This window comes from Nilaparvata lugens, chromosome 11 (assembly GCF_014356525.2).
Source record: "Nilaparvata lugens isolate BPH chromosome 11, ASM1435652v1, whole genome shotgun sequence".
Lineage (NCBI taxonomy): Eukaryota > Metazoa > Arthropoda > Insecta > Hemiptera > Delphacidae > Nilaparvata > Nilaparvata lugens.
In genome coordinates, this window is record NC_052514.1 from 23,194,819 (window position 1) to 23,219,498 (window position 24,680).

At 34.8% G+C, this 24,680-nt stretch overlaps 1 protein-coding gene across 3 annotated transcripts in view; it reads right to left on the reverse strand.

Moving 5' to 3' along the window:
- Nucleotides 1–24,680, reverse strand: part of LOC111055705 — a 44,214-nt gene that overhangs the window by 13,873 nt on the left and 5,661 nt on the right. The window contains exon 2 of one of the 3 annotated variants that reach the window (XM_039437905.1): nucleotides 8,441–8,737. In XM_039437905.1, the coding sequence (XP_039293839.1) occupies nucleotides 8,441–8,668 (228 nt within the window). In that variant the 5' untranslated portion in view covers nucleotides 8,669–8,737. Of the gene's footprint in view, nucleotides 1–1,955; nucleotides 2,234–8,440; nucleotides 8,738–24,680 lie in introns of those variants that run through there. The other 2 variants (XM_022342971.2, XM_039437904.1) reach the window with 2 other exon arrangements.

Below are 24,680 nucleotides of genomic sequence, written 5' to 3' on the forward strand. Positions count from 1 at the left end.
AACCCCCAGAATTGAATCAACTTCCTATACAATGATGAATTTGCTACTCAAATAATTATATTTTTATTTTATTCTCATTAAATTACATCACAACATTTTTGATCTATGTAAACTTAACGTTGATGTTTTGCTGCCGGTGCCTGAGATCCCGGAGTGGCTTGCTTGAAACAGCACCGAATGGGATGACGAGACGGGTGGAGGTGGAAAGCAGTGTTCATTCCCTGATGTGAACCCAAAAACAGGGCTGGGTGAGGTAGTGGAACTGAGGAGGGGAATCGGTTTGCTAGCACGGATTTGGTTCACAATCCTGTCTGAACCAATTTTGCACTAGTTCATCCGAGAGTAGCCGAACCTAGCCAAGGCAAGTGAAGCATTCGGTAAACCTCGGAATGAATCGTGAGTATTCGTGATACGGATACAGTGCCATCTTGAACTTGCTTATAACCAATAAATTTAAATTTGGAGGCAGTAAACAGTAAAAAAGCGGTAAACAAGAAGTAGCCTAAGCGTGACAGTTTTGAGGTTATACGGTATGGTATCGGGTATACACTGTTTACAGTTGTGATAGATCTCACTGCATTTCTTGTTATATAAATTTGTTTTGCGTGTAGAAGAATATAGTAATTTCTAGTGTGTTTCGTGTATTCGTGAGTATTTCTAGTGGTGTCCATTTTTTTTAGTGAGAGTGAGAATATAATTATTGTGTTACTGTAACAGCATTTTGATAAAGAAATATGAATAAGGTTCAGTATTTGTTGAATACAAACAATATTGATATTCAGGGTAGTTGTGAAATAAAACATAATGGTGACCAACTCCCGAAGTAAAAATCAAACAAGAAAAATATGAACAGGACAAAATATTTATATTTGTAGAAAATATGCTCAATCTTTGGGGTATTATTCCTTAAAATTATTATTGATCACCTTTACACTTGATTATGCTCAATACTCTATATCCTCTTTACCTTTTTCTCCAATAGATCATGAGGTTGAACCCCCAAGCTAGAAGATCACGAGCCGCTACTGGTTAAATCTTGAGTTTCAGTACCTAGTTCATTTGACGAGAAAATGAAGTAAAAGCATTGAAAAATCATACTCTCTAGAGATCTATCTGTCTACAGCACACAGATAATCTTTTACTGTTACCATAGACACACACATAATCAGTTTCTTTCACCATAGACAGATAAACTTCTAGAGAGTATGATTTCTCAATGCTTTTACTTTAATATCTTCTCGTCAAATAGGTCAAATAGTACGTCTCATAGGCTACATGAATCATCATCATCACCAACATGATTCTGAGCCAAATAATTCTCTGGACAAAGTGATCTCACTTTTTCTGTATTTTTACTCATATAGTAGCTGAAATGTATCAAAATGGCAAATGAGATAAGCCTACTATGAATATTGATAGCTTAATGTTGTGATTAAGGCCTGCTTTCTCCAAATTACGCTTACAGTCCTCACTGATGAATAATCAACTCAAAAGCATAGTTAGTAATCGTCATAATCATAATAATTATATATAATTATATTCAATTTCTTAAGCTGTGTAATTTCGTATCAGTGAGTAAAGATAGATTAGGGGGGGTCTTTGTAATAACACTTGTAATAATTATTATCATAGTCCTCAAACTCATCCATAGGTCCACTTGCCAATGGGCTACGCATGTGTAGCCTAGTACTCCGCATTACTCCAAATGGTGCTCTCTTTAGATGACAAATTAGTCAATTTACCTTTGGGTCCAACTTTCATACTAGCCATCAACAATGGGCATTTATAGACGTAGGAACAATGAACCTTTCCAACAACCTGTTGCCCTATCCACAGGTAGGAATCCCTTTCACAGGTAGAAAAAAACTTGGACCCATCACAGACCTTGAAGACAAAATCAGTTATTGGGACAAATCTTCACATTCTTCTATTAAGAGTATTTTTGAACAACTAACCTGGTGAAGCAGCTGCAGGGAATCGTTGACACTGTATGGCTTCGACTTGACAATAATGGAGTTGAGCCTAGGCGTGCTGGACTCCTTCAAGTTCACGGATGGTTCCTGGTACAAGGCGAGTGCCGCCCCTCCACCCTCCTCCATGTGCAGGGTGCCGCATATTGGAAGCAGGCACATGGCGAGGGCGAGGGCAAGGGCGGGGGCAAGGCCCCCCCATGATTGCCACATTTCGGCCTCTCAGCCTCGGCCCACGCCGGTTCTACTCATGCTTGCATTATCACCTCCTGCAAAAAACAACTGAATAATTGGAAATTATTTCATTGTGTGTGACAAATCATTAATAACTGAATGAATAATTATTGTAAATTGCTTCATTGTTTATGATGTAATAGTGTGATATTGAGAGGGTATTATTGTAGTTGTTTTTGTGTTTCTTATATTGTTTTTCAGGTTTTTGAACTGAAATGAACTTTGATTTTACTGTTTGTTGAACCCTGCGTTTTAGTGTGAGAATATTTGACTCTGTCTTGTTGGAATTTGCTAACTTGTTGCCTAGTTGTCAAAATTAAAGCAATTTTCGTGCATTTTCCAAGTGCAGTTTCAATTTCTTGTCGAAAAAGCTACTGTATTTGGGAATTGTACGAGCATTGACCTCCTTTTTGCAGCTTTGGCTTTTCCACTGAAAGTTGTGCTCAACGCTCGTGGAGGGGGAACAATTTTCAGTGAAGGGGCCACACTTGGTATTGAGACGCGAACGAAAAAACATGTAACGGTGTGCGAGCCTCGGTCCTCTGAATGGGAAATGAGCCCATTCAGAGGGACAAATTGTTAAGTTTTCAGTTATCAGTAATTTTTATCTAGTTGAATAGAAAACCAAATTTTATGGTAGGAGTAGAATCAGGAAATTATTTGTGCGTGTGAGTTCAAGTATAGTGAGTTTTATTGAAGCGTATGTGAGTGTTTCTGAAGAGTCCAAGTTTGAATATTGTTAAAATGGTGAGTGCCGAACTTTTGTTGTTTTTCTTATTAAGCTCAAAATTTAATTTCATAGAATGACTGAGGCCCAAATTTAAATGCAGCAAGTTAGCAGGTTCCCAAAATATGTAGACTGGTATTGAATATATTTTTTTTGTGAATCAATTGCTGAATAACTTTGTTCTGTTTGAAAATTCGACATGTTACCTGACTCTTATTAATTCGTTCTATTTACTTAGAGTTCAATAAACCTGAAGTTAAATTTTATTAGTATTTGTCATTGAAGTTCCTGACTCGTAGTTGCTAGCTGCTAGAATAGGTGACAATTAGTTTATGATGATAATCTGTGCATTGGAATGAACGAATCCACTAAAAGCTCCCAACCAATAAAGGATTCAAATAGAGATTTGATAGCATAATATTGGTAAATATTATAGAAGAGAAGAAACAATACCCCTCCGTTTAAATTGGTGGCCAGCGGTGGTATAGTCTGCAAGAATGACTATCGAACCACATTTATTCTTATATATTTTGGAAGATTAACCAAATAGAGACAAAGATATCTCCGGTTACAGAATTATGTTAGGTGTGGTAGAGGGTTTAAAAATACCATCACGGGTCACAATGATAAATCCTATTTCCAATTATGTGAAAAATTGACTTTTCATGCCATTTTGTTACATAGGCTATGCAGCTCATGGAAGATTCCCTCATCAAGATAGCCTACAGTCGTGGTGAAGAGCTTAATGTAGATTCCTTACAAAGTTCTATTCCTTTTAAAGTTCTATTTCCTTTTTGCTTCAAATTACACTTTTCAATTAATTTTTCCTTTTTATTTAAACTATGTTCATTTATATTTCCTTCCATATGTATATTCATTCTTGTTTCATATATTTATTTCTTCATTGAAAATTGATAATCGCTGCCAGCACTCAAACTTCGGTTTTGCAGGCAGCGCCAAACATGTTATTTTGTTTTGACAAAGTTGTTTTTCGTGTATAATGAAATATTGATCAATATGTTTTTTTTCAACTTTGTATTGAGGATTATTATTTTTATAGTATAATTTTTATTATGGAGAAAAAAAATTTGATTTGATTTCTATCAACGTAAATGGCCTTCTCAATGCAGTATATAGAGAATAAACATTAATATAGATCCGAGAATTCTGATAGTATCAGCAGTAAATTACTCTCTCTTATTTGAGGTATTTATTCATTTATTTATTACAAGGTAATTCCTCAACACGACTCAGTAGCTTGAATCTGACTGAAATTTGTAAGTAAAGAAGACAAAAAATTTGGAACACAGAGAATTTGAATCTAAATTGCATTGCAAGAGTGGTAAATAATATTGATTACTGAACAGCACAACACGTACTACAATTGAATAAAATAATTCATACGACAGAAATGAGTCATTAGTGACGGAAAACAGATTTCTGATTATGCTCTCCTGCTAATCTGAATATTATGAACAAAATAAGAAGGAATCTCCTAGGAAAATATGTGGAAATTGCCTCTATCACGAGCACACAAGAAAGAAGGAAGCATGTTTAACAAGAGCTATGATTTTCTGATAGATAGAGAAGCCTATGCTTATTAAAAGAGTAATTTTTTATTGAAATCAAATTGAAACCAGATCGAATGAAATCGAATATCAGTTCATTTTCTTTATAATGAACATGTTTAGAGCTTGACAAAGAAATCATTGATTGCCAAAACAAGACCAAGTTGTTTAGAACTAGCTGTCACCTAGTGAGTTAGTTAGCGAGTGTGTTGAACAGACGAGTAGGCCCACTAGTTCACCACAATCAATGTTTTGTAAACTACGTTTAGTCATAGTTCAGTCAAACTTTAGTGAATTTTCAACTTTCACTTTACAAAGTCGAGTTGACTGAAGATTGATGAAGAGTGGAATGGTTATTGAGTTAGATATTATTCTTTATTCAATTTCACACATATTTCACTTCTCAGTTCATATGATTCTCAAACGGATATTGGGTTTGTATTCATGGAAGTTTGAAAATAACATTATATTTGTTGGAAGATTTGATTTATAAAAAAAGGAGTATCAAGCTGAGCCTGTTCTCCTATCTCGATCATATCATATAATTATTTGTACCTGTATTCCTGTATTGATAAATAAATGAATGATGTGACAACTCAAATTATTGTGCATTCCATGGATATACACCTCTGGCCACCTCGTAGTTACCATTTTATAGTAATCAAAAGTGAGAATCACTGTGATGAGTTTCAACCTCTGATAGGAGAAGGAACCACAAGAAGAAGAAAAAATCATCAAGTTCGGTACCGGTATCAACTTAGTAGATCGAGGGTTAGCGAAGTTCTCACTTTTGACTTGAAGGTCAAAGTCGTTTTCTGCCTTTTTGTATGTTCGACAAGGACTTTAAAGAGTATTGATTAATCAGCTTCAAATTTTGAACGTCAATTCTTCATCCATGCAAATGTTCGACAATAAAATGTTACGGTATTTATTTATCAAACCTTTTTACAGGCCAAGTTCGTTGGACAACAAAATTAACTCACTCCTTCGTCCTTTTTCAGAATATAAAAATAACATTAAGTGCATAAGAAAAAAATTGTTTTGATTTAACATTTATCAGTCAGCTGGAATAACTAGTAGCTCTGTGAACAGTAGACCTCGCGCAGTTATTAAAAAATTAAAAATAAAACAAATTGAGGATTCAAAATTTATAAAAATTAAAGACTATAATAACTAATAATTAACAAAAATTTTATCAATAGAATAAATAACATTTGTAACTGAACGACGTCCCAAACCATATGCACATCCACACTGTTACTCCAACTATTTATTTGATCAGATCATGCTTACACAAGATTCAATTATCATAATATGACGCTTTTATTTCCGGAATTAAGCGCGAGAAAACCAGAAGAGGCCATCTAGGCGCCCAGACAAGCTGTTATAAGCTCTTTGCATCCTATATTCAATAGTGCATAAAATTGCATTCAATGAGGCATGCAATATATAGTCTCCACAGCTGCTGATTTTTTACCAAGTTACATTGAGATATTAAATTGCATGCGATTTATAATCCACTCGACAGCTGATTTATGATGAATAATTCTATAGTCTGATTTTTACTCTAATATTGGCGTGTGAAGGAGGCTCCTTTTTCCTTTTATATTATCCTTGAAAAGCAAAATTTCCAAAAACCTTGTATATATGTCGACGCGCAATTTAAAAAGGAACATACCTGTCAAATTTCATGAAAATCTATTACCGCGTTTCGCAATAAATGCGCAACATATAAACATTTAAACATTAAGAGGAATGCCAAACCGTCGACTTGAAACCTCACTTCGCTCGGTCAATTATTTGCATGATATTTCTGTAATTTTTCCATTCATTTGAAGAGACCAATGCTATTTGGCAGTTGTTACACAGACTGTCAGACAGACAGACTTTATGCGCCGACACATAATTTCAGTTGAATAATACACAACATTAATTTATAAGTTCTATATTAAGTTGCTACCGTTAACGTCTGTCGGCCTGTCTGTAACATACACGTAATAATAATACTACTAGTGATAGCAGCTGCTATGAAAAATTGTTTTTGTTCAAAGTGTTAAATTATTTGTGAGTAGAAGCTACTATTAGGTTAGTGTTATAATTATGGTTTATATAGTTACTATAGTGTTCACTATCCTATCCTATTATATTAAGCGATCAATTTCTGTGTATATTTATATATTTTGGTTATTTATATGGTTATTTATTTATGTCCAACGGATCTCGTAAACGGCTCTAACGATTTTCACGAAATTTGAAACATAGTAGGTTTATGATAATGGAAATTCGATTGCACTAGGACTCATCCCTGGTAAAACTCGCTGAAGGACATGAAAAGGATAATAATTATTCATCCTTGGGAAAACAGCTGCTAATTTCGTCGTTTGTCGATAATGGAAGATGCGAGTGCGTGTGTGGGAGTGAGACAGAAAAATTATGTTCAGCTGTTGAATCAATCAGCGGATCTCATGAGAAGTATAATTATCTGGCAATTATAGATAAACCGATTTGATCAACCTTATTTGATTTGTTGACATGACCAACGAAATTATTTTATTCAAGATCCATTATTTTTTTTATTTGAATTAGAGTACCTATATCAAAATTTTCAAAGCCAAATCATTATTTTACAGTTTCAAGTGATTAGTGAGTGTTATTTTGTTATTAAATTTGGTTTGTGAAAAATCTAAATTCTAACTTTCCTGTTTTCAAATGTTTGGACTGAACAATGGACCTGAATTCTAGTGAATGGAGCATAACCTACTTTTTGGAATATTTATAGTAATATTTCTTCCTTCATCCTTTTTCTATTGTTCTATAATGGTTGGAAAGTTTGTCCATTTTCTTGATTTTGAGCCTTCCTTGTTGCTGTTGACTATAGAACGCACATTTCGGTGTAGATATTTTGTGGACCCATGAGACATCCGAACCGGTCGTATTATTCAACCCCGTACTGGCCGGTATGAAAATGCTATAAAATTGCACTACAAACTTATTACATCACAAATTTCTTATTTCGAATTATTAAACCTTGAGTTTCAGTACCTAGTTCATTTGACGAGAAAATAAAGTAAAAGCATTGAAAAATCATACTCTCTAGAGATCTATCTGTCTACAGCACACAGATAATCTTTTACTGTTACCATAGACACACACATAATCAGTTTCTTTCACCATAGACAGATGGACTTCTAGAGAGTATGATTTCTCAATGCTTTTACTTTAATATCTTCTCGTTAAATAGGTCAAATAGTACGTCTCATAGGCTACATGAATCATCATCATCACCAACATGATTTTGAGCCAAATAATTCTCTGGACAAAGTTATCTCACTTTTGCTGTATTTTTACTCATATAGTGGCTGAAAGGTATCAAAATGGTAAATGAGATAAGCCTACTATGAATATTGATAGCTTAATGTTGTGATTAAGGCCTGCTTTCCCCAAATTACGCTTACAGTCCTCACTGATGAAGAATCAACTCAAAAGCATACCCTAGTTAGTAATCGTCATAATCATAATAATTATATATATAATTATATTCAATTTCTTAAGCTGTGTAATTTCGTATCAGTGAGTGAAGATAGATTAGAGGGGGTCTTTGTAATAACACTTCTAATAATTCTTATCATAGTCCTCAAACTCCTAAATCCATAGGTCCACTTGCCAATACGCATGTGTAGCCTAAAAGTAGTACTCCACATTACTCCAAATCGTGCTCTCTTTAGATGACAAATTAGTCAATTTACCTTTGGGTCCAACTTTCATACTAGCCATCAACAATGGGCATTCATAGACCTAGGAACAATGAGCCTTTCCAACAACCTGTTGCCCTATCCACTACAGGTAGAAAGAAACTTGAACCCATCACAGACCTTGAAGACAAAATCAGTTATTGGGACAAATCTTCACCTTCTTTTATTAAGTATTTTTGAACAACTAACCTGGTGAAGCAGCTGCAGGGAATCGTTGACACTGTATGGCTTCGACTTGACAATGATGGAGTTGAGCCTAGGCGTGCTGGACTCCTTCAAGTTCACGGGTGGCTCCTGGTACAAGGCGAGTGCCGCCCCTCCACCCTCCTCCATGTGCAGGGTGCCGCATATTGGAAGCAGGCACATGGCGAGGGCGAGGGCGAGGGCGGGGGCAAGGCCCCCCCATGATTGCCACATTTCGGCCTCTCAGCCTCGGCCCACGCCGGTTCTACTCATGCTTGCATTATCACCTCCTGCAAAAAACAACTAAATAATTGGAAATTATTTCATTGTGTGTGACAAATCCATTCCTATTTCCAATGAAAAAAGACAAGATAGAATCATTAATAACTGAATGAATAATTGTAAATTGCTTCATTGTTTGTGACAAATCCATTCCTATTTCTAATTATTTGAAGAATTGACTATTCATGCCATTTTGGGCTATACATAGGCTATGCAGCTCATGGAAGATTTCCTCATCAAGATTGCCTACAGTCGTGGACGTCGTGGTGAAGAGCTTAATGTAGATTCCTTACAAAGTTCTATTCCTTTTAAAGTTCTATTTCCTTTTTGCTTCAAATTACACTTTTGAATTAACTTTTCCTTTTTATTTAAACTATGTTCATTTATATTTCCTTCCATATGTATATTCATTCTTGTTCCATATATTTATTTCTTCATTGAAAATTGATAATCGCTGCCAGCACTCAAACTTCGGTTTAGCAGGCAGCGCCAAACATGTTATTTTGTTTTGACAAAGTTGTTTTTCGTGTATAATGAAATATTGATCAATATGTTTTTTTTTTCAACTTTGTATTGAGGATTATTATTTTTATAGTATAAATTTATTATGGTGAAATAAATTTGATTTAATTTGATTTGATTTCTATAAAAGTAAATGAAATGGCTTTCTCAGTGCCATATATAGAGAATACACATTAATATAGATCCGAGAATTCTGATAGTATCAGCAGTAAATTACTTTCTCTTATTTGAGGTATTTATTCATTTATTTATTACAAGGTAATTCCTCAACACGACTCAGTAGCTTGAATCTGACTGAAATTTGTAAGTAAAAAAGACAAAAAATTGAATTGCAAGAGTGGTAAATAATATTGATTACGGAACAGCACAACACGTACTAAAATTGAATAAAATAATTCATAAGACAGAAATGAGTCATTAGTGACGGAAAACAGATTTCTGGTGATGTCCTCATATAATTATCTTGTTGAACAGAAAAACCCATCATATTTCTCCACCATTAAAGCTTACTTATTAATTCATATGAACTAAATATTGTATATGCATTACAAGCAGGAGACCCATGCACCGCAAGGGTCAATTAAAAAACTGAAAAAATTGACCGAGTGTAATCTTGAAGAGTTTGAAATAAGCCTAGAACCATACTCGGTTAACTATTGAAAATCTATATGCAAAATTTCAAGTTAATCAGTCCAGTAGTTTGGACGTGATAATGCGTCTAACATAATTTTCCTATCCAGTATAATTCAGTTCTTTCCTTTATTATAGTATAGATGAGTTCTTCAACTTGGTGCTAACCTAATAAAGTGACAGAACTCAAATCCTGTTTAGAAACCTTCCTCAACTTAATGCCAGCCTGACAAAATTGAACTTTTATTAATTTACTTGCCAATTTCAACCATCTGTATTGTAGTCTCTTCAGATTAAAGTTCTATATAGATGGTATGTTATGTACAATGTATGGTATGTATATGTGTATGGTATGTAAATGTATGGTATGTAAATTCATGGTATGTACAATGTATGCCGTATGAAATTTAATGTCCCATGAATGTAATTTGAATATAAATTCTGAAAAATCTAGAAGGAAAATTAAAATTTGGGCTTCAAGGTGCACGAGATTGATACTTTCAGAATCTATGTGCAAAATTTGAAATCATTCCCGTTTTTCCGGTATGCAATCCACAAGTTGGCATGTTTTAATGCGAACAAACACAACCCTAATCTCTCTTATCATATAGATTATCATTATCCTCCGGAGCGTCTATTGATTGATTTCATGTAAAAGAAAAAGATGCCAATGCCAAGCGACTGTTACATAGTTGAGATATTCGTGTCCCTTCATTGTTTTACCAAGTGCTAAATTAAATACCAATTAAATATGAATTTGTCTTCACCACCAAATAATCATTTCAATAGTTGAGTCACCAATAATCAATCATATTAAATATTCTCATAAACAAGTGCAGGTACTTTACCACTACCTCTGTTATCAAAACGGAAGTAGTGAATCTACTTCTACTGATATTTACTGCCGGTGATTAGTGTTGAATAAAACCATAGGAGAGCGCGTATTCTTTCTCTAGGGAAGAGTTAAACTATTTTCTTCTCGAGACTCATCCATTACTTTCCACAAAACAAAGAAACACTACAATTGCATACAATGTGTTCACAACAATGCATATTGCATAATAATATTAATGGTCTTAACGAATTAGTTACACATAGTGAACTTAATTGAAGCATTCATTTGTAGCCCACTACTTGTAGGCTGTAGCCCATATCAGTGCAATCAAAAGTCAAATGCAATTGAAACTAGAACAACTTGAACCCGAGTTACTGGAACTTTCAATTATGTACCCTATTTCGATACTTCATTCTTGAATAGCTAATTCACCTTTCCCATATTGAGAACCTCATCTTATATAAAAATCATGTAGAAAAGATTAGACTCTACAATGAACTGAATAATCAGCTCTTCAATAACATTATTCTCACTATTCTGATGATAAATGCTGTTAGAAACTTGATTTTGATCGATAACAACATAGAACTCTCAATCACTAAGCTTTCAAGATTCTAACTTATCTCAGAAGTGTGGCACTCAGAATAATAATTGTGTATCATATGGTGGAATATTAAAGCTGATGATAAGTTAGAAGAGATAAAAACATTCAGAGCTATGAAAAAAGAGATAAGCAAGGGTAATAGCCTACAACTCATCGAATAGCAATATTGGCTTTGATGATAATCAATCGATGAAAGAATTAAAAAAATATCAGGTAGTTTCCGACTTGAACGTTTTATTTCAAGTCTTTCACCAAATATATCAACTGAAATCTTGTATAGAAATAGTTGTGAGATTGTACTCTGCTACTCTTCACTCCAGAGTTATAAGAGTGGAGTTAAGTTTTTAATAGTACTATCTTCATGACCTGCCGCAATGTATATTATCTGAACGGCGGTTGTTAGACAAATCAGTGGTTGCCTGGCAGACCGTTACCCAGTCGATCATTCATCAATCTTTCACTCTCTTCCTGCCATGAAAAGAAGAAGAGTGGTCAATGAGAGTGTTCAAGCTTCAATGATGCCATTGTCCATTTCAGGGCCCACTGAGCGTGATACTACCAAACTGGTCACATCCCATTATTCAAAATACTATTCGAGTATCTCTGCATCATATAATAGATCTTCTCCACTTTTTCACTTTTCCAAGTGAAATTCCTTATGAAAATGAATACGATTGATAATCCTCCTGTAGATAATCGTGAATGATATATCAGCTGGTACCAACTTGTTTTGATGAGAGTGAACTAGTAAACTACTTCCAGCACTTGCATAGCTAAATTCAAATTTGTCTTAATGTTACAAAAATCCTTCGAGAACATTCCGTCCGTTAATCATCCGTTTCCTTCCGAGGAAGATGCACACATAAGCCCTGGGCTAAATCATTGACAATGGAATGAATATAATACAATGAACTCCTTATTTGATGAAGTGGATGATAGTGTGAGTTGGGTGAGCCGGAAAGGAGAGTGAGACTCGGTGGGATCCGAACCACCGGAAAGTAAATTTGCAGATCGTCTCTGGTTGTCAGCGGAAATGGCCTCAAGCACTTTGAAAACCGATAGCAGGGCGCTTACCCTAATCTGTACAATAAGATGGTCTAGTAAAATATGAGGACATCCACTCCACAATTGATTTGGTTATTCATGTATTTCTCTTCTTATTGAGTTTATATTTTGTTATTTCTTTCTCATTTATACGGCTGGAGAACAATAATAGGGGTTTTTCTTTAACTGTTAAATCTGTACTAAGAACCTACTTGCTACTTACTACAGTCTTGCCAAAATTAATATTATTCATAATTTATTCACAGACTCAGATAGCCTACTTATTTTTAGGCAAATTTTTGACTTCTAACATTCAAATCTTTAAATTCCTCAATTTTGTGGAAGGCATTTCTTTCCAGCCATGCCTCCAAAACCATTATGAATTTATTCAGAGGGACGGTATGGAAATTGGGGTGCAATTTCTTTTAAAAAGGTTGAGGCACAGATAAAGATGGCTATTGTGAGTCTTAGATGAAAATATTTTTTAATTAATTACAAAAAATGGAAACCATCAACATCTTCTACTGTCGGGAAGAAACTTGATGTTTAATAAGTTTCTCACAAGCAGTCTTTCCAACTATTCTCCATCTAAGAGACTGTGGATGGTTGGTGGGTCAGGGTCGGAGAAAAAACGTGTTGCACAATTTCTCCTAGGAAGACAACAACGTGTCTTCTATCTCACTATGTTCAGAGACATTGAACCTAGACGTGAATCTACAAGTTTCCAGTGAGCACTTTGATTAACTCAGAAGAAGTATAACACTACAAGGGAAAGTTATTATCGAAATTAGTTCGTCTCCCAGTTGCTAGCTGTATACAATCATTCATCAAATTTTTCTCTCATCAGTGTCTGCTCTCTGAAACTCATGCAGTTGAATTTCCAATTATGATTTTGATTCTTGAAATTTCACCTTTCTACTATTTATTATCAGCATGGTATATGCTTTTTCCTGTCATGGTATGCAGGAGAATCATTACAGGCAGATAAAAATCGTTTATCAGAAAAAACATTTATCCATAGAGATAAACTGAAAAACTATTGGTTCTAGTAGTAATCGCTGATTTGTAGTCATAAAATTCAACTTGAATACGGTCTACTTGAACATAACGACCAAACCTCTTTGAACTTAGTTTATAGAGTGAATGCTTCTGTTCAATACAGAAGAGAATTCAAGGTGGGGATTCGAGAAACGTACATCTTGTTTCATCAACATCACATGATTGATAGAGATATTTCAATCCTCCTCTTTGGAGAAGAACCAAACTCCATGCTCGGCAAGCACACTCTCAGAACTCTCAGGACTTTTTATACTTTTCGTGCTTTTCATACTCAAACGCTAGTCTCTACAAGAATCTTTAGATTGCCTAATATCGAACAGGATATGATACGCGATTTATATTTTTTCTATGCTAATATACACATACTCTTTAAATTATCGATCCTTTACTTCTAGGAAGTCAGACATTTGCATTAATAAGCTGATTACTATTGATTGTTCTACTTACTAAGGTTGTACAACAAGTCCTTATAGAGTAATTTCTTATGATCCAGTTGCTAGTCCAGTAATTTTATAATGCAGTTCGGAACCCACCTAAAACTGTAGGTGCAATCATCTCTCATTATCATCTGTCTCATTATCCAAGCACTAGCCTAAAGCTCATGTGGGCATCACCTTCAGCAAAAAAACATTCTCTTTACGACAATGGTTTAGATAATAATCGTAATAACTTGATAAGAGGCTCGATTATGCATGAATAATACATAAAAGATTCTGGTTTCTCCAACTGAGAGTGAAAGCATCTACAAAAAGTATCAAAATATAAGAAGAAAACACAATGATTTGCATAGTTGTGTTGAATTTGCCGGTTTTTAGGCTAACAGCACGTTCACTCTATTGTTCGCTGGGAAAAATCCCCCACTCATGGGAAACATGCAAGGTCTTCTGAATAAGACTAGTCTCTCACTATAATGCCAGATTATAATAAGAAACGTCATATGCTGTATGATATGAGGTAATTATTCTGATCCGTGACAAAGATCAAGAAACTGATTACATGAAGACAAGATGAACATTTGTAGTGAGATATTCAAATAATCATCGAAAGATAACTTCTGATTAGAATAATTATGTGAAATAATTGAGAGAGTAAAATTTTTGATGAGCCAAAATTATAGGTTTGCTTGTGTTTGTAATTTTATTGTAATGATACATGAGAAAATTATTCTACAATATGTAATGCAATAAACAAATCTGTAGCGCCTGATACTCTCGTTGGAAGGGTGACCGCTTGATCCAACTCCTCTGAACATGAGTCATTAGTTGTAAAATAACGTCCCGGTGGTTCGGAACCCACCTAAAACTGTAGCTCCATTCATCTCTCATTATCATGGGCATCACCCTCAGCAAGAAAAAGATGTGACGAGATGAGAGAAAACGAGAAAAGAGATGTTTGAAAATAGAAAAAGGAGACTTGTGTTCAGATCTTTTTCTACATAATTATCGTGACTTATTTTCACATCAAGTTTTGAAACCCTAATTATTCATTTTTGAATGAGAGTAGCTCTCTTTAAAAAAATATTCTTCATTCCCGATCAATATATCGCTGGGAGCCTGGACATCAACTTGACTAGGAAATACTGGAAGAATAAAATAGTGACCTTTTTTCTATATTTCTCTCTAATGAACTGTTGATGGTACGGTAAAGTGGAGGGAGAGGGATAGAATTATGTTTCGGAGAAATCTCTGATAAATTTAGTAAAAGCTGAACTATGAAATTGAATTTATAAATCGTATTATCTTTGTTTCTGTGAAAGACTTATCATTGGTTTATTATTATTTTATTTATTTTCTATTTTACACTGATTTTTGAAATATTTTTATTCATTTATTTTCTCTTTCCTAGACGATTATTTTTGTTTTGTTTTTTGTTTTTTTGCACTATTGCGTAGAAATGTGTTCTGTCTTAAGAGTGCATGATCCATTTGGTGGTTTATCTTTCCATTATAATTCATTACTTTTCTGCTCTCACTTAACAATTTATTATTGGATTTCTCTCCTTTTCTCTCTCTCGCACTACATTCTTTCATTTCCTCTGTTCCCAATCTATTTTATTTGCCTGAGGGTTACCGTGATTGCTCCTATCTGTTATCTCTAATAGTAGAATCGGATTCACACTATCTTTCATTCCGTTAGACTCTCGTATTGATCGACATTCTACAGTATTCTAGTTTGCTGTCTATCTAATCTTAACCTGAAATGCTTTTGATCTTTCATTCGTTCTCTCTTTTTTAATTATTATCACAACAACCGAATTGTAACCTCGATTTTATCTTATAGGAGCCGAACAGCTCCAGCCTATAGCTAGCGTTCCGACTCTTTGCTTATAGTGCTGTACCGTATTATAATTATCTTAATTTTATTTCTTTCATCTTTTTTTTCTATCTTTCTTTCTCTGCTTTCCACTTCTGTGATTGCTTGCTAGTATGAATGTGGTGTGTTTTGATTTTGCTACTTTTCCGCGCCTGGCTTTTTCCTCCCCCCCTTCCGCATCACTGTTCCGTGGCAGTCGCCCTGACACGTTGAATGTCGGTGCGGCAGGATGACGGTGCGGCCGCGCTGAGTGTCACCGATTCTCTCAAGCAGGCAGTGTCGCCCTATCCCGATCGACTTAAGATTGCTCATGTTAACGCACAATCCCCCCTTTGCCATATTGATGAGTACAGGTGCACTTTCTCCAGTGGAGATTGTGATATTGTACTTATACTGAAACCTGGCTCATGCAAACTTTCCCCAGTCAGCTCGTTGCTCTTGACGACTTCGTTATCATTCGCAATGATAGTTTGCACAAGAATGGCGGAGGGTTGCAGCGTTCATTAAGTGTACTCTGCGGCCTACTCATAAGTTCTCATCAGATAACTCCCGTCCATCGCGGCCTGAATACATGTTTTTTGAAATAAAATGTAATGGAGTGAAAATTTTGATTCCAGTATGCTACAGGCCCCCTCACATTGTTTCATGTCCGAATTTGAGGCGGTTCTGTTGGGTTCCTTATGAACATGTGGCTATCATGGGTGACTGTAATACTGACCTTCTTGACCTGATACTTATGACAAAGTACTACTGATCACTATGTTTTTTGCAAACGGTATGACCTTGCTACCTCTCCAAGCCACGCACCATACATCCACCTCGAACACATTGTAAGATCTTGTAGCGGTTGCTGATAGGAGATGGGCTGTGAGCCATGGACAAATTCCTTTCGGTTTATTATTTTCCATGTGTCTTTCAGCACATGACTTGATTTATCTAGTTTACAACATTAAGAGACCCAAACCTAAACCGAAAGTAATCACCGGGATTATAACAATATCAACTTTTCTATTTAATGATACACTTAAACTTGACTTGCATAGCAATTCCAATACTAATGATGTAAATCTCATGCTAAATTCACTCAATAGCAATTTACTCTTCCTTTTTAATAAACATGTTCCTTTCAAAAACCGCAACGTTACCAGAGATCCTGCTCCATGGCTCACGGACGAGATCCGCCAGCTGATTCGGGAATCAGATTATTAGTGTAAAAGGGCAAGGCAGTCGAAGACTCCTCATGATTATAATCAATATAAGTATTGTATAAGTATTGTATAATGTAAGTTTATTGAAGTGAGGAATGTTAATAAAGAAAAGTTGTTAGAGGAGAGTGCTTTAATGAATTGGGAGATTGACGCGAATAGAAGTATTGAAACATTAGTAAATGAATTTGTAAATAATGTAAAAACGTGCATCAGTAGAGCAACAGTTATTAAAAAGGTCAATTTAACTAAAAAACATTTGAAACCTTGGATGTCCAATGGAATTCTAAAGTCCATAACTATAAGAGATAGATTATATAAAAGATTGAAAAATGAACCATTTAATGTAGAGCTGAGAAGGAAATTCCTGTCTTACAGAAATAGAATAGTAGATCTAATTAGAAAAGCAAAAGATTTATATTATCAATCAGAAATAAATAAAGCTCAAGGTGACCCTAAGAAGATATGGTCTGTGATAAATCAAGCAATTATTGGGGTAAATAAGAATTCACAATTACATGTAAATCAAGATCTTAATGCTTTGAATGACTATTTTGTGAATGTAGGTATAAATCAAGCGCAGGAAATTGATATACATGGACAGAATGAAGATCAATATTTGGAACAAACAATAGATATTGAAAATGCATTTAATTTCAATTTTGTTACTGAAACAGAAATCAAGGAAGTAATAAAAAGTTTGAATGATAATAAGGCACCTGGATGGGGTAACATATCCAACAGCGTGCTAAAACTATTAACTGGCACAATCTCTAAACCTCTTTCAGAAATTTTCAATTGTTGTTTTTCATCTGGATACTTTCCCTTGCATTTCAAGCATGCAAAAGTTATTCCTTTACACAAGGGGGGGAGTAAAGAAATACCTCAAAATTATAGACCAATTAGCTTGCTAAGTTCTATTTCTAAAATTTTCGAAAAATTGGTAAAGAAAAGATTAGTTGAATATCTAGATGTTAATAAAATCCTTGATAAGAGGCAGTTTGGTTTCCAACAGGGTAGAAGCACAGAGGATGCATTGGAGTCCTTAACTGAGACAATATACAATGGTTTCAAAACAAATAAAAAAACCTTGGTAATGTTTCTGGACCTGGCCAAGGCTTTTGACACAGTACCACATGATAAAATGATCCAGAAACTATCTAATATTGGTATTCAAGGAATAGAGTTAGATTTCTTTGAAAGTTATCTAAGGGGTAGAAGCCAAATCGTTAGCTGTGGTGGTAGTAATAGTGAGATTAGAGATGTGACATGGGGTCTACCTCAAGGGACTGTATTGGGACCAGTTTTATTTTTGATCTATGTTAATAACCTGCCTAGTGTACTGGACTCAGTTGGGTCTAAGACAATTTGTTTTGCTGATGACACAGCACTTATCTTCCAAGAAGGTTCCTGGGAAGATGTTATCAAGCAAACAAAAGTGGGTTACTATAAGGTTTCTCAGTGGCTAAAATGTAATTATTTGAGACTAAATCTTGGTAAAACAAAATGTATGACCTTCAGTCCAACAACAAGAGGAGATCTAGATATGAACAGGCTTTGTTTGAATAATGCTTGTAACAGGTATCCATGTGATTCTTGCAATGAGGTTATTGAGAGTGTAAACAATTACAAGTATCTTGGTATTTTTGTTGATAAGCATCTACGCTGGTCACCTCAGATTAGCTACCTTTGTAGAAAATTAAGGGTGGTCAATTTAAAAATGTACATGCTTAGAAGTATTTTGAGTCTAAAATTACTAAAATCTGTTTATTTTGCTCTATTCCAATCCTTAGTTCAGTATGGTAATTCTATATGGGGAGGAACTTTTGATTCAACTTTAAAACCTCTATTTGTTTTACAAAAGTTAGTTATCAAAACAATAATGAGGTATCCGAGAGATTTCCCAAGTGTCACATTGTTTCAAAATTCCAATCTGTTCACTATAAGACAATTGTTCATTTTAAAGACTATTAAGAAACATGTGCTCAAATTAAAAAATATTCAAAATTTTCAAAGAGAAACTAGACAAGTCGCTCAAAACTTAATCACAATTGAAAGAGTTGATAGCACCCTATCCCGTAGAAGTATTTCATATTTGAGAAATAAACTCTATAATAAAGTTCCAAGAGGATGGTTGTTAAAGAAGCCTAAAATAAAAGATTTCCATACCTGGGTGAAAGAAAATTATTTTTATTCAATTAATGATTTGGTTTAATATTGATTGATGTTGTATGAATCTTAAATTCAGCTTTATGTATATCTTTAATTTATTGTTATTTCTTAGAATGGAATATTTAGTTGGTTGAATGTTAATTACTGTTAGCCTATATTATAATATTGTAGGATCATTTTATATATTAATATTAATGTATAAGTGAATAAGTTATATTAAGACTCCACGTCGGCGTACAAGTTTTCTTTTGCCGACGTGTAGCACAAAGTTGTCAATTTCCTTTCAGTTGTATTCTGTATATATTTTTGTGCAATAAACGATTTGATTTGATTTGATATTCAAGAAACTCTTGTGAACAAATAATCAGAAATGCTAGAGCTCGTTTCTACCATAACTTAGAAGTCATCATCCTCATCATTTTGGCGTGCTTTGAGGGGGATTGGAGCTGGTAAGGAGAGGCAGGTCCCAAATGTAGCCTATTCACTTGATGACCTCAATGTCTTTTTCACCAATATCCCTGTGAGTTTAGATCAAGCCCAAGCCCTCTTCAATTCCCTTCCTTACATTCATTCAAATGATAATTTCTACTTCTCTGCATTTTCTCAGCAAGAGGTATTCCTTACAAGTATTAAATCAAAAAGTAATGCTATTGGCGCAAATGGCAACCCAATCAAGTTCCTGAAAACTCTTTTACTTTTGATCCTCCCTTTCCTTACCCATTTGATCAACACTTCCCTCATGACATCGGTTTTTCCTGATGAGTGGGAGCTCTCAATTGTGATTCCCTTGAACAAGGAACCCAACCCCATCTCTCCTCCTGATTACAGGCCCATTAGTTTATTGTCTGTCTTTTCTACGGTTCTGGGAATTATTTTTCACTCTCGGATGAGCGGATATATTCATAGATCTGGTTTGATTAGTGATTTTCAATCAGGTTTCCGAAGCGGTCACAGCGACACTATGGAGCTATGGATGAAAGGCAGCTAACCGTTTTAGTTCTTATTGACTTTAGCAAGGCTTTTGATAGCATTTTCCACCCAACTCTATTGTATAAGCTAAGGTGCTTGGGCTTTTCCAGCTCCACTGTGGCATGGGTAAGGTCTTATTTGCAGGGTCAATGTCAGTGTGTGAGGGTCAGGGATGCATGTTCGGGCTGTCGTGAGGTAAATAGAGGCATTCCTCAAGGTTCAGTCTTGGGTCCTCTGCTGTATTCAGTCTTGGGTCCTCTGCATTTACATAAATGACTACTACTTTACTTACTTCTAAATACCACCTTTGTACAGACGACCTACAAATCTACAAAGACTTTAACAATAATGATTTCAGCATTATGGTGAGGGAGATCAAAGCTGACTTGGTCAGGGTAATTGAATGGTCTACAAATAATGGACTCAAAATTAATGAGACAAAGTCAAAGGTAATTATGATTCGCTACTCAAGACTCTTGAACACACTTGAATTTTCAAATGGACCATACATTACAATCAACAACGTTCAATTGCAGTACAGTTCAGATGTTAAAAATTTGGGACTCACTATGATCAAGACTTTGGACTGGACAAATCATGTAACCTTGACTTGCAATAAAGTCATTGCGGGCATTATGACTTTGAATGATATTGCTGACTGTATCCCTTTCTTCACAAGGATTATGTTGGTCAAGACCTTGAATTTTTCCAATTTTCAACTACTGTGACATAGTGACTCTTGATATGACAGTTCAACTTTTAAATAGGATGCAGCGTGCCCACAATTACTGTGTACACTTCATCTTCAACCTCAGACGTGATGACCATGTGACTGAATACTTTGAAAGACTTAATCTCATGAGGCTGCATGATTGTAGGGCACTCCATGCTGTTATTTTTCTGCATAAGAACTTTAAAACTGGAACATCTAAGTATATTGCAGAGGATTTTCAATATTTGAGTGATATCGGTCGGTTATTATTATTTTTACAATTTTTTCATTTAAAATATTGTTTTGTTTTGTTTTATTTTACTGAGTTTCGTTGTTCAATTATAATTTAGTATTGTATTGGAGGGTTAAGTGTAAGAAAGAACCAACTACGCCCTAACTTTGCCCCCCTAGGTCAAAATGCAGTTATTCTATTCTATTCTATGAAAGCCAAGACTTAATATCAAAAATATAAGTGGAAGATTCAATTTCAAATAAAATATCAGTAGGTAAGAGAGCTCCTAAAACTCATTTTGGGAGTTTGTCCATTGACACTGATTTCAATCTTTTCAAAATCATTTCCTATTGTAAAGGAGCTCACCCCGAACATAGTTCATTACACTTCTTATCCTCAATAATCTTCTTAAAATCCCACTTATACTCTGTTTGATGTCGTAACTTGCGACTTTGTGTGACACATGTAAGATTGGAGATACTATGAATTTCATGTCAGAAATCACATCAATTATAAGAGAAGAGTATTCTCATAGATGTAACTCATGAAAGCATCATCCTCAAAAACTTGAAAAACTCTCATTCGAATTACTAAAATCTATGAAAGAAAACTTAGTTTATTGTAGGATACATCCCTACTAACTGAGTCTTCCATATCAAGTTGTAGTTTTTTCTTCAGATTTCAAAGTGCATCTGATCATTATTGCATATACGCAAAGTTCATTATTGATCAAAGTATAGAACTGGTAACTTTTTTGGAGTTTCCTTAAAAGTATTCTATATCGTTTATACAGTGCAATTATTATCTTTATTGTTATATGATAAATTAATTTATATTACATTTGAAAATCTCTATCTTTGTTGTATTGTAATTGAACAGCTCGATCGTTTTCATGGATGGTACCAAGATATACAACTCTCCACTCTCTGTAACTGCAGTTTTATACTCTCAGCATCCACTATCTAAATAATGTACTACATCTACTAAATCCTGCAAGATAGTTGGAGAGACATCATTATTGTCACCCACAACAGGGAGATGATTTTAAACATTTTTCTCAGCATGAAAGTGGTGCAAGTGTCGCAGGATCAGGACCTAGTGGGACTCTATAGCTCTCGCTCACTCACTAATTACGTACTGAGGAAATGAAAAATAGGTTGCACCCAGCTGTATGGATCATTATAGTTCAAAGCATGCTGGTTGTAATTGAAGATGGGAAAGTGGAAGCCAATTCAGACCATCAGACATCTGGGGTTCACGCTTGTCTCATGTCTGTGGCGACCCTGGTCTGGTATTGTCATTCACCAATCGGACATCCTCGAAAAATTGATAATGTTTTCTCACCTAATTTGATATGATTTCGATCATATTTTCTAAATTCTTCAATTAGGTCTACTTCCTAGACCGCATATAGTACAATCGTATAGTATAAATTGAGTTTTTTAATAAAACATATTTTTCCTGTTTTAAATATGCAGACTACAGACAGGCAAGCAATGCCAAACACAACACTTCAGAGAATGGCCATAATATAATCCAAGAACAGCTAATATTAACATGCCTATAAGAAAGCCATTGATAGGTTATTCTATGACTCCATACTCTATTTAATTTGTAACTGGCTTGATCCATGTTGTTCTGTTGTTCTGGATCAGTGCTGATTATTCACGTTAGGTGTATGGAATATGCTCATTAAAATTACTCAATAAATCAATATTGCATCTGACTTACTGCTATACCACGGTGAATGATTTTGATATTGGATGTGAGACAAATTCAACAGATATATATCTCAAAACATTCACTGGAGCTGAGCCACAGATTCTAAATACCGACAACGTAAAACATGCTTGAGATGATCATCAATACTATTATTCAATCATTTGACTAGGGCAACACTTTAACTTTTATATTACGCATCTTGATATTCCTCAACTAAGAATGAGTCATAGACGAATAGGTCACAGTAGACAATCTAAATATTTTTCATGAATTCTATTGGAATTGTGGTTAAGTATTCCCTGGAATACTTCCCGAATAATAATAAACCTCAATAAAAAATCGTACTTTTTTTCACTAGTACTGATCTGTCCTGCAATAGTGATTAGTACAATACTGTATTTACTGTATTGTACACTCATACTTCAAATACTAGTACTCTAATAAACAATCAAAATCGTTACTTCATAGTTCAGCTTTCAATCATGATGAGGCCTGTAGCAGTTGGTGATGGAAAGTAAATAATAGCTCAAGAAAGTAACAAAATTTTCATTCGTTTCAAATGTTGAACATATTTTAGAATGCTTCACTATGCTAATAGATGGAGATATTACGTTGTTCATCACTTATAGTTCAGAGTGAAGAGTATCTGGAATGTGTCGTGCTCATAGTTACAGCCTATGTTCCAGCTTACTGCATGATTATATTTTTTATGGACAGGACACATACAACCGCACCGCGCCAGCACCGTCGCCGTGTTTGCTGCCCGCGCCGTCACCGGCTAGTTCAGTTTACTTTTTGACGGTGACGGTGCGGCTTCGCTTAACATTGAGAGGGAAAAAATTATTGAAGAGATACGGAAGAGAAATACGGTTGAACAGAAAAATAAGTTAAACCAAAAGTAATAGTAGAACCAAATAAGTTAAGCCAAAGGTATAATAGACATAATATAATTAATAATAGAACAAGCAATAATTAATAATTATAATAATAATAAAAGAACCCGTGACTGTGTCCTAGATTTTAAATTTTAAACTAATTACATGTAGATGCAGAAGGCATAAGATAGCAATTTTATTGCTGATATAATATTTTCCGATACATGACTGATGATGGTATTGTTATACACCGAAATATAAACCAGCAATATGATTCTCATCTTCTGTGTCTACAGGTAATTAGTTTGAAATTAAAAAGTATAAATTCAAATCGGATGTTCCAATTTTAATAGTTTTATATTATAAACAATAGTTTAACACATTAAAATTTTAAATTTTCAACTCATTATTCCTGGACCGAAAATCAAATGACCAAGCATCATTCAGAAATCAGACCACAGTAGTAGCACAACAGAACTGAAACACTGCTGCCGCTCAGCTGTCATACGGATATAATGTGTTCTCCTACCACCATCACCGTGTTCCTTAGCTCGGCCGTACGTCGGCGCGGGCTCGGTGCGATTATATGTGTCCCGGCCTTAATTCGTAGGTAAGCATACTTTGAATTTTCACCAAACAAAATTTTCTGAAACCTTTCCGTCTGTCAAAGTCACTGTCTGATAGCCCAAATCACAAATTCATTATAGTCAAAATAATTGTCAAAAACGAAAATCACAAACATCAGATTTCTCCAAACTTCTATCTCTCCTCAATCACAGAAGGTTTCATCTTGTGTTGGAACAATGCATGAAATGAGACAATCGAAACCATTGTTTATCAGCTGTCAAGTGTCACTAATCAAAACTTTCACTCAAGGTCATTGAGCAGTCCTCTATCACATGCCAAAATCATCGCTTGTCCTTTGTGTAAACATCATCACTATGTAGATAAATGAGATCGAAAGTGTGAAACTGATGAGCACCGAACAATGCCGAAATAAGCGTAGCATGATAGGCACAAAACACTGTTGTTCATTTTCACTCTCTTCATTGATGTTGATAGACCAATGTC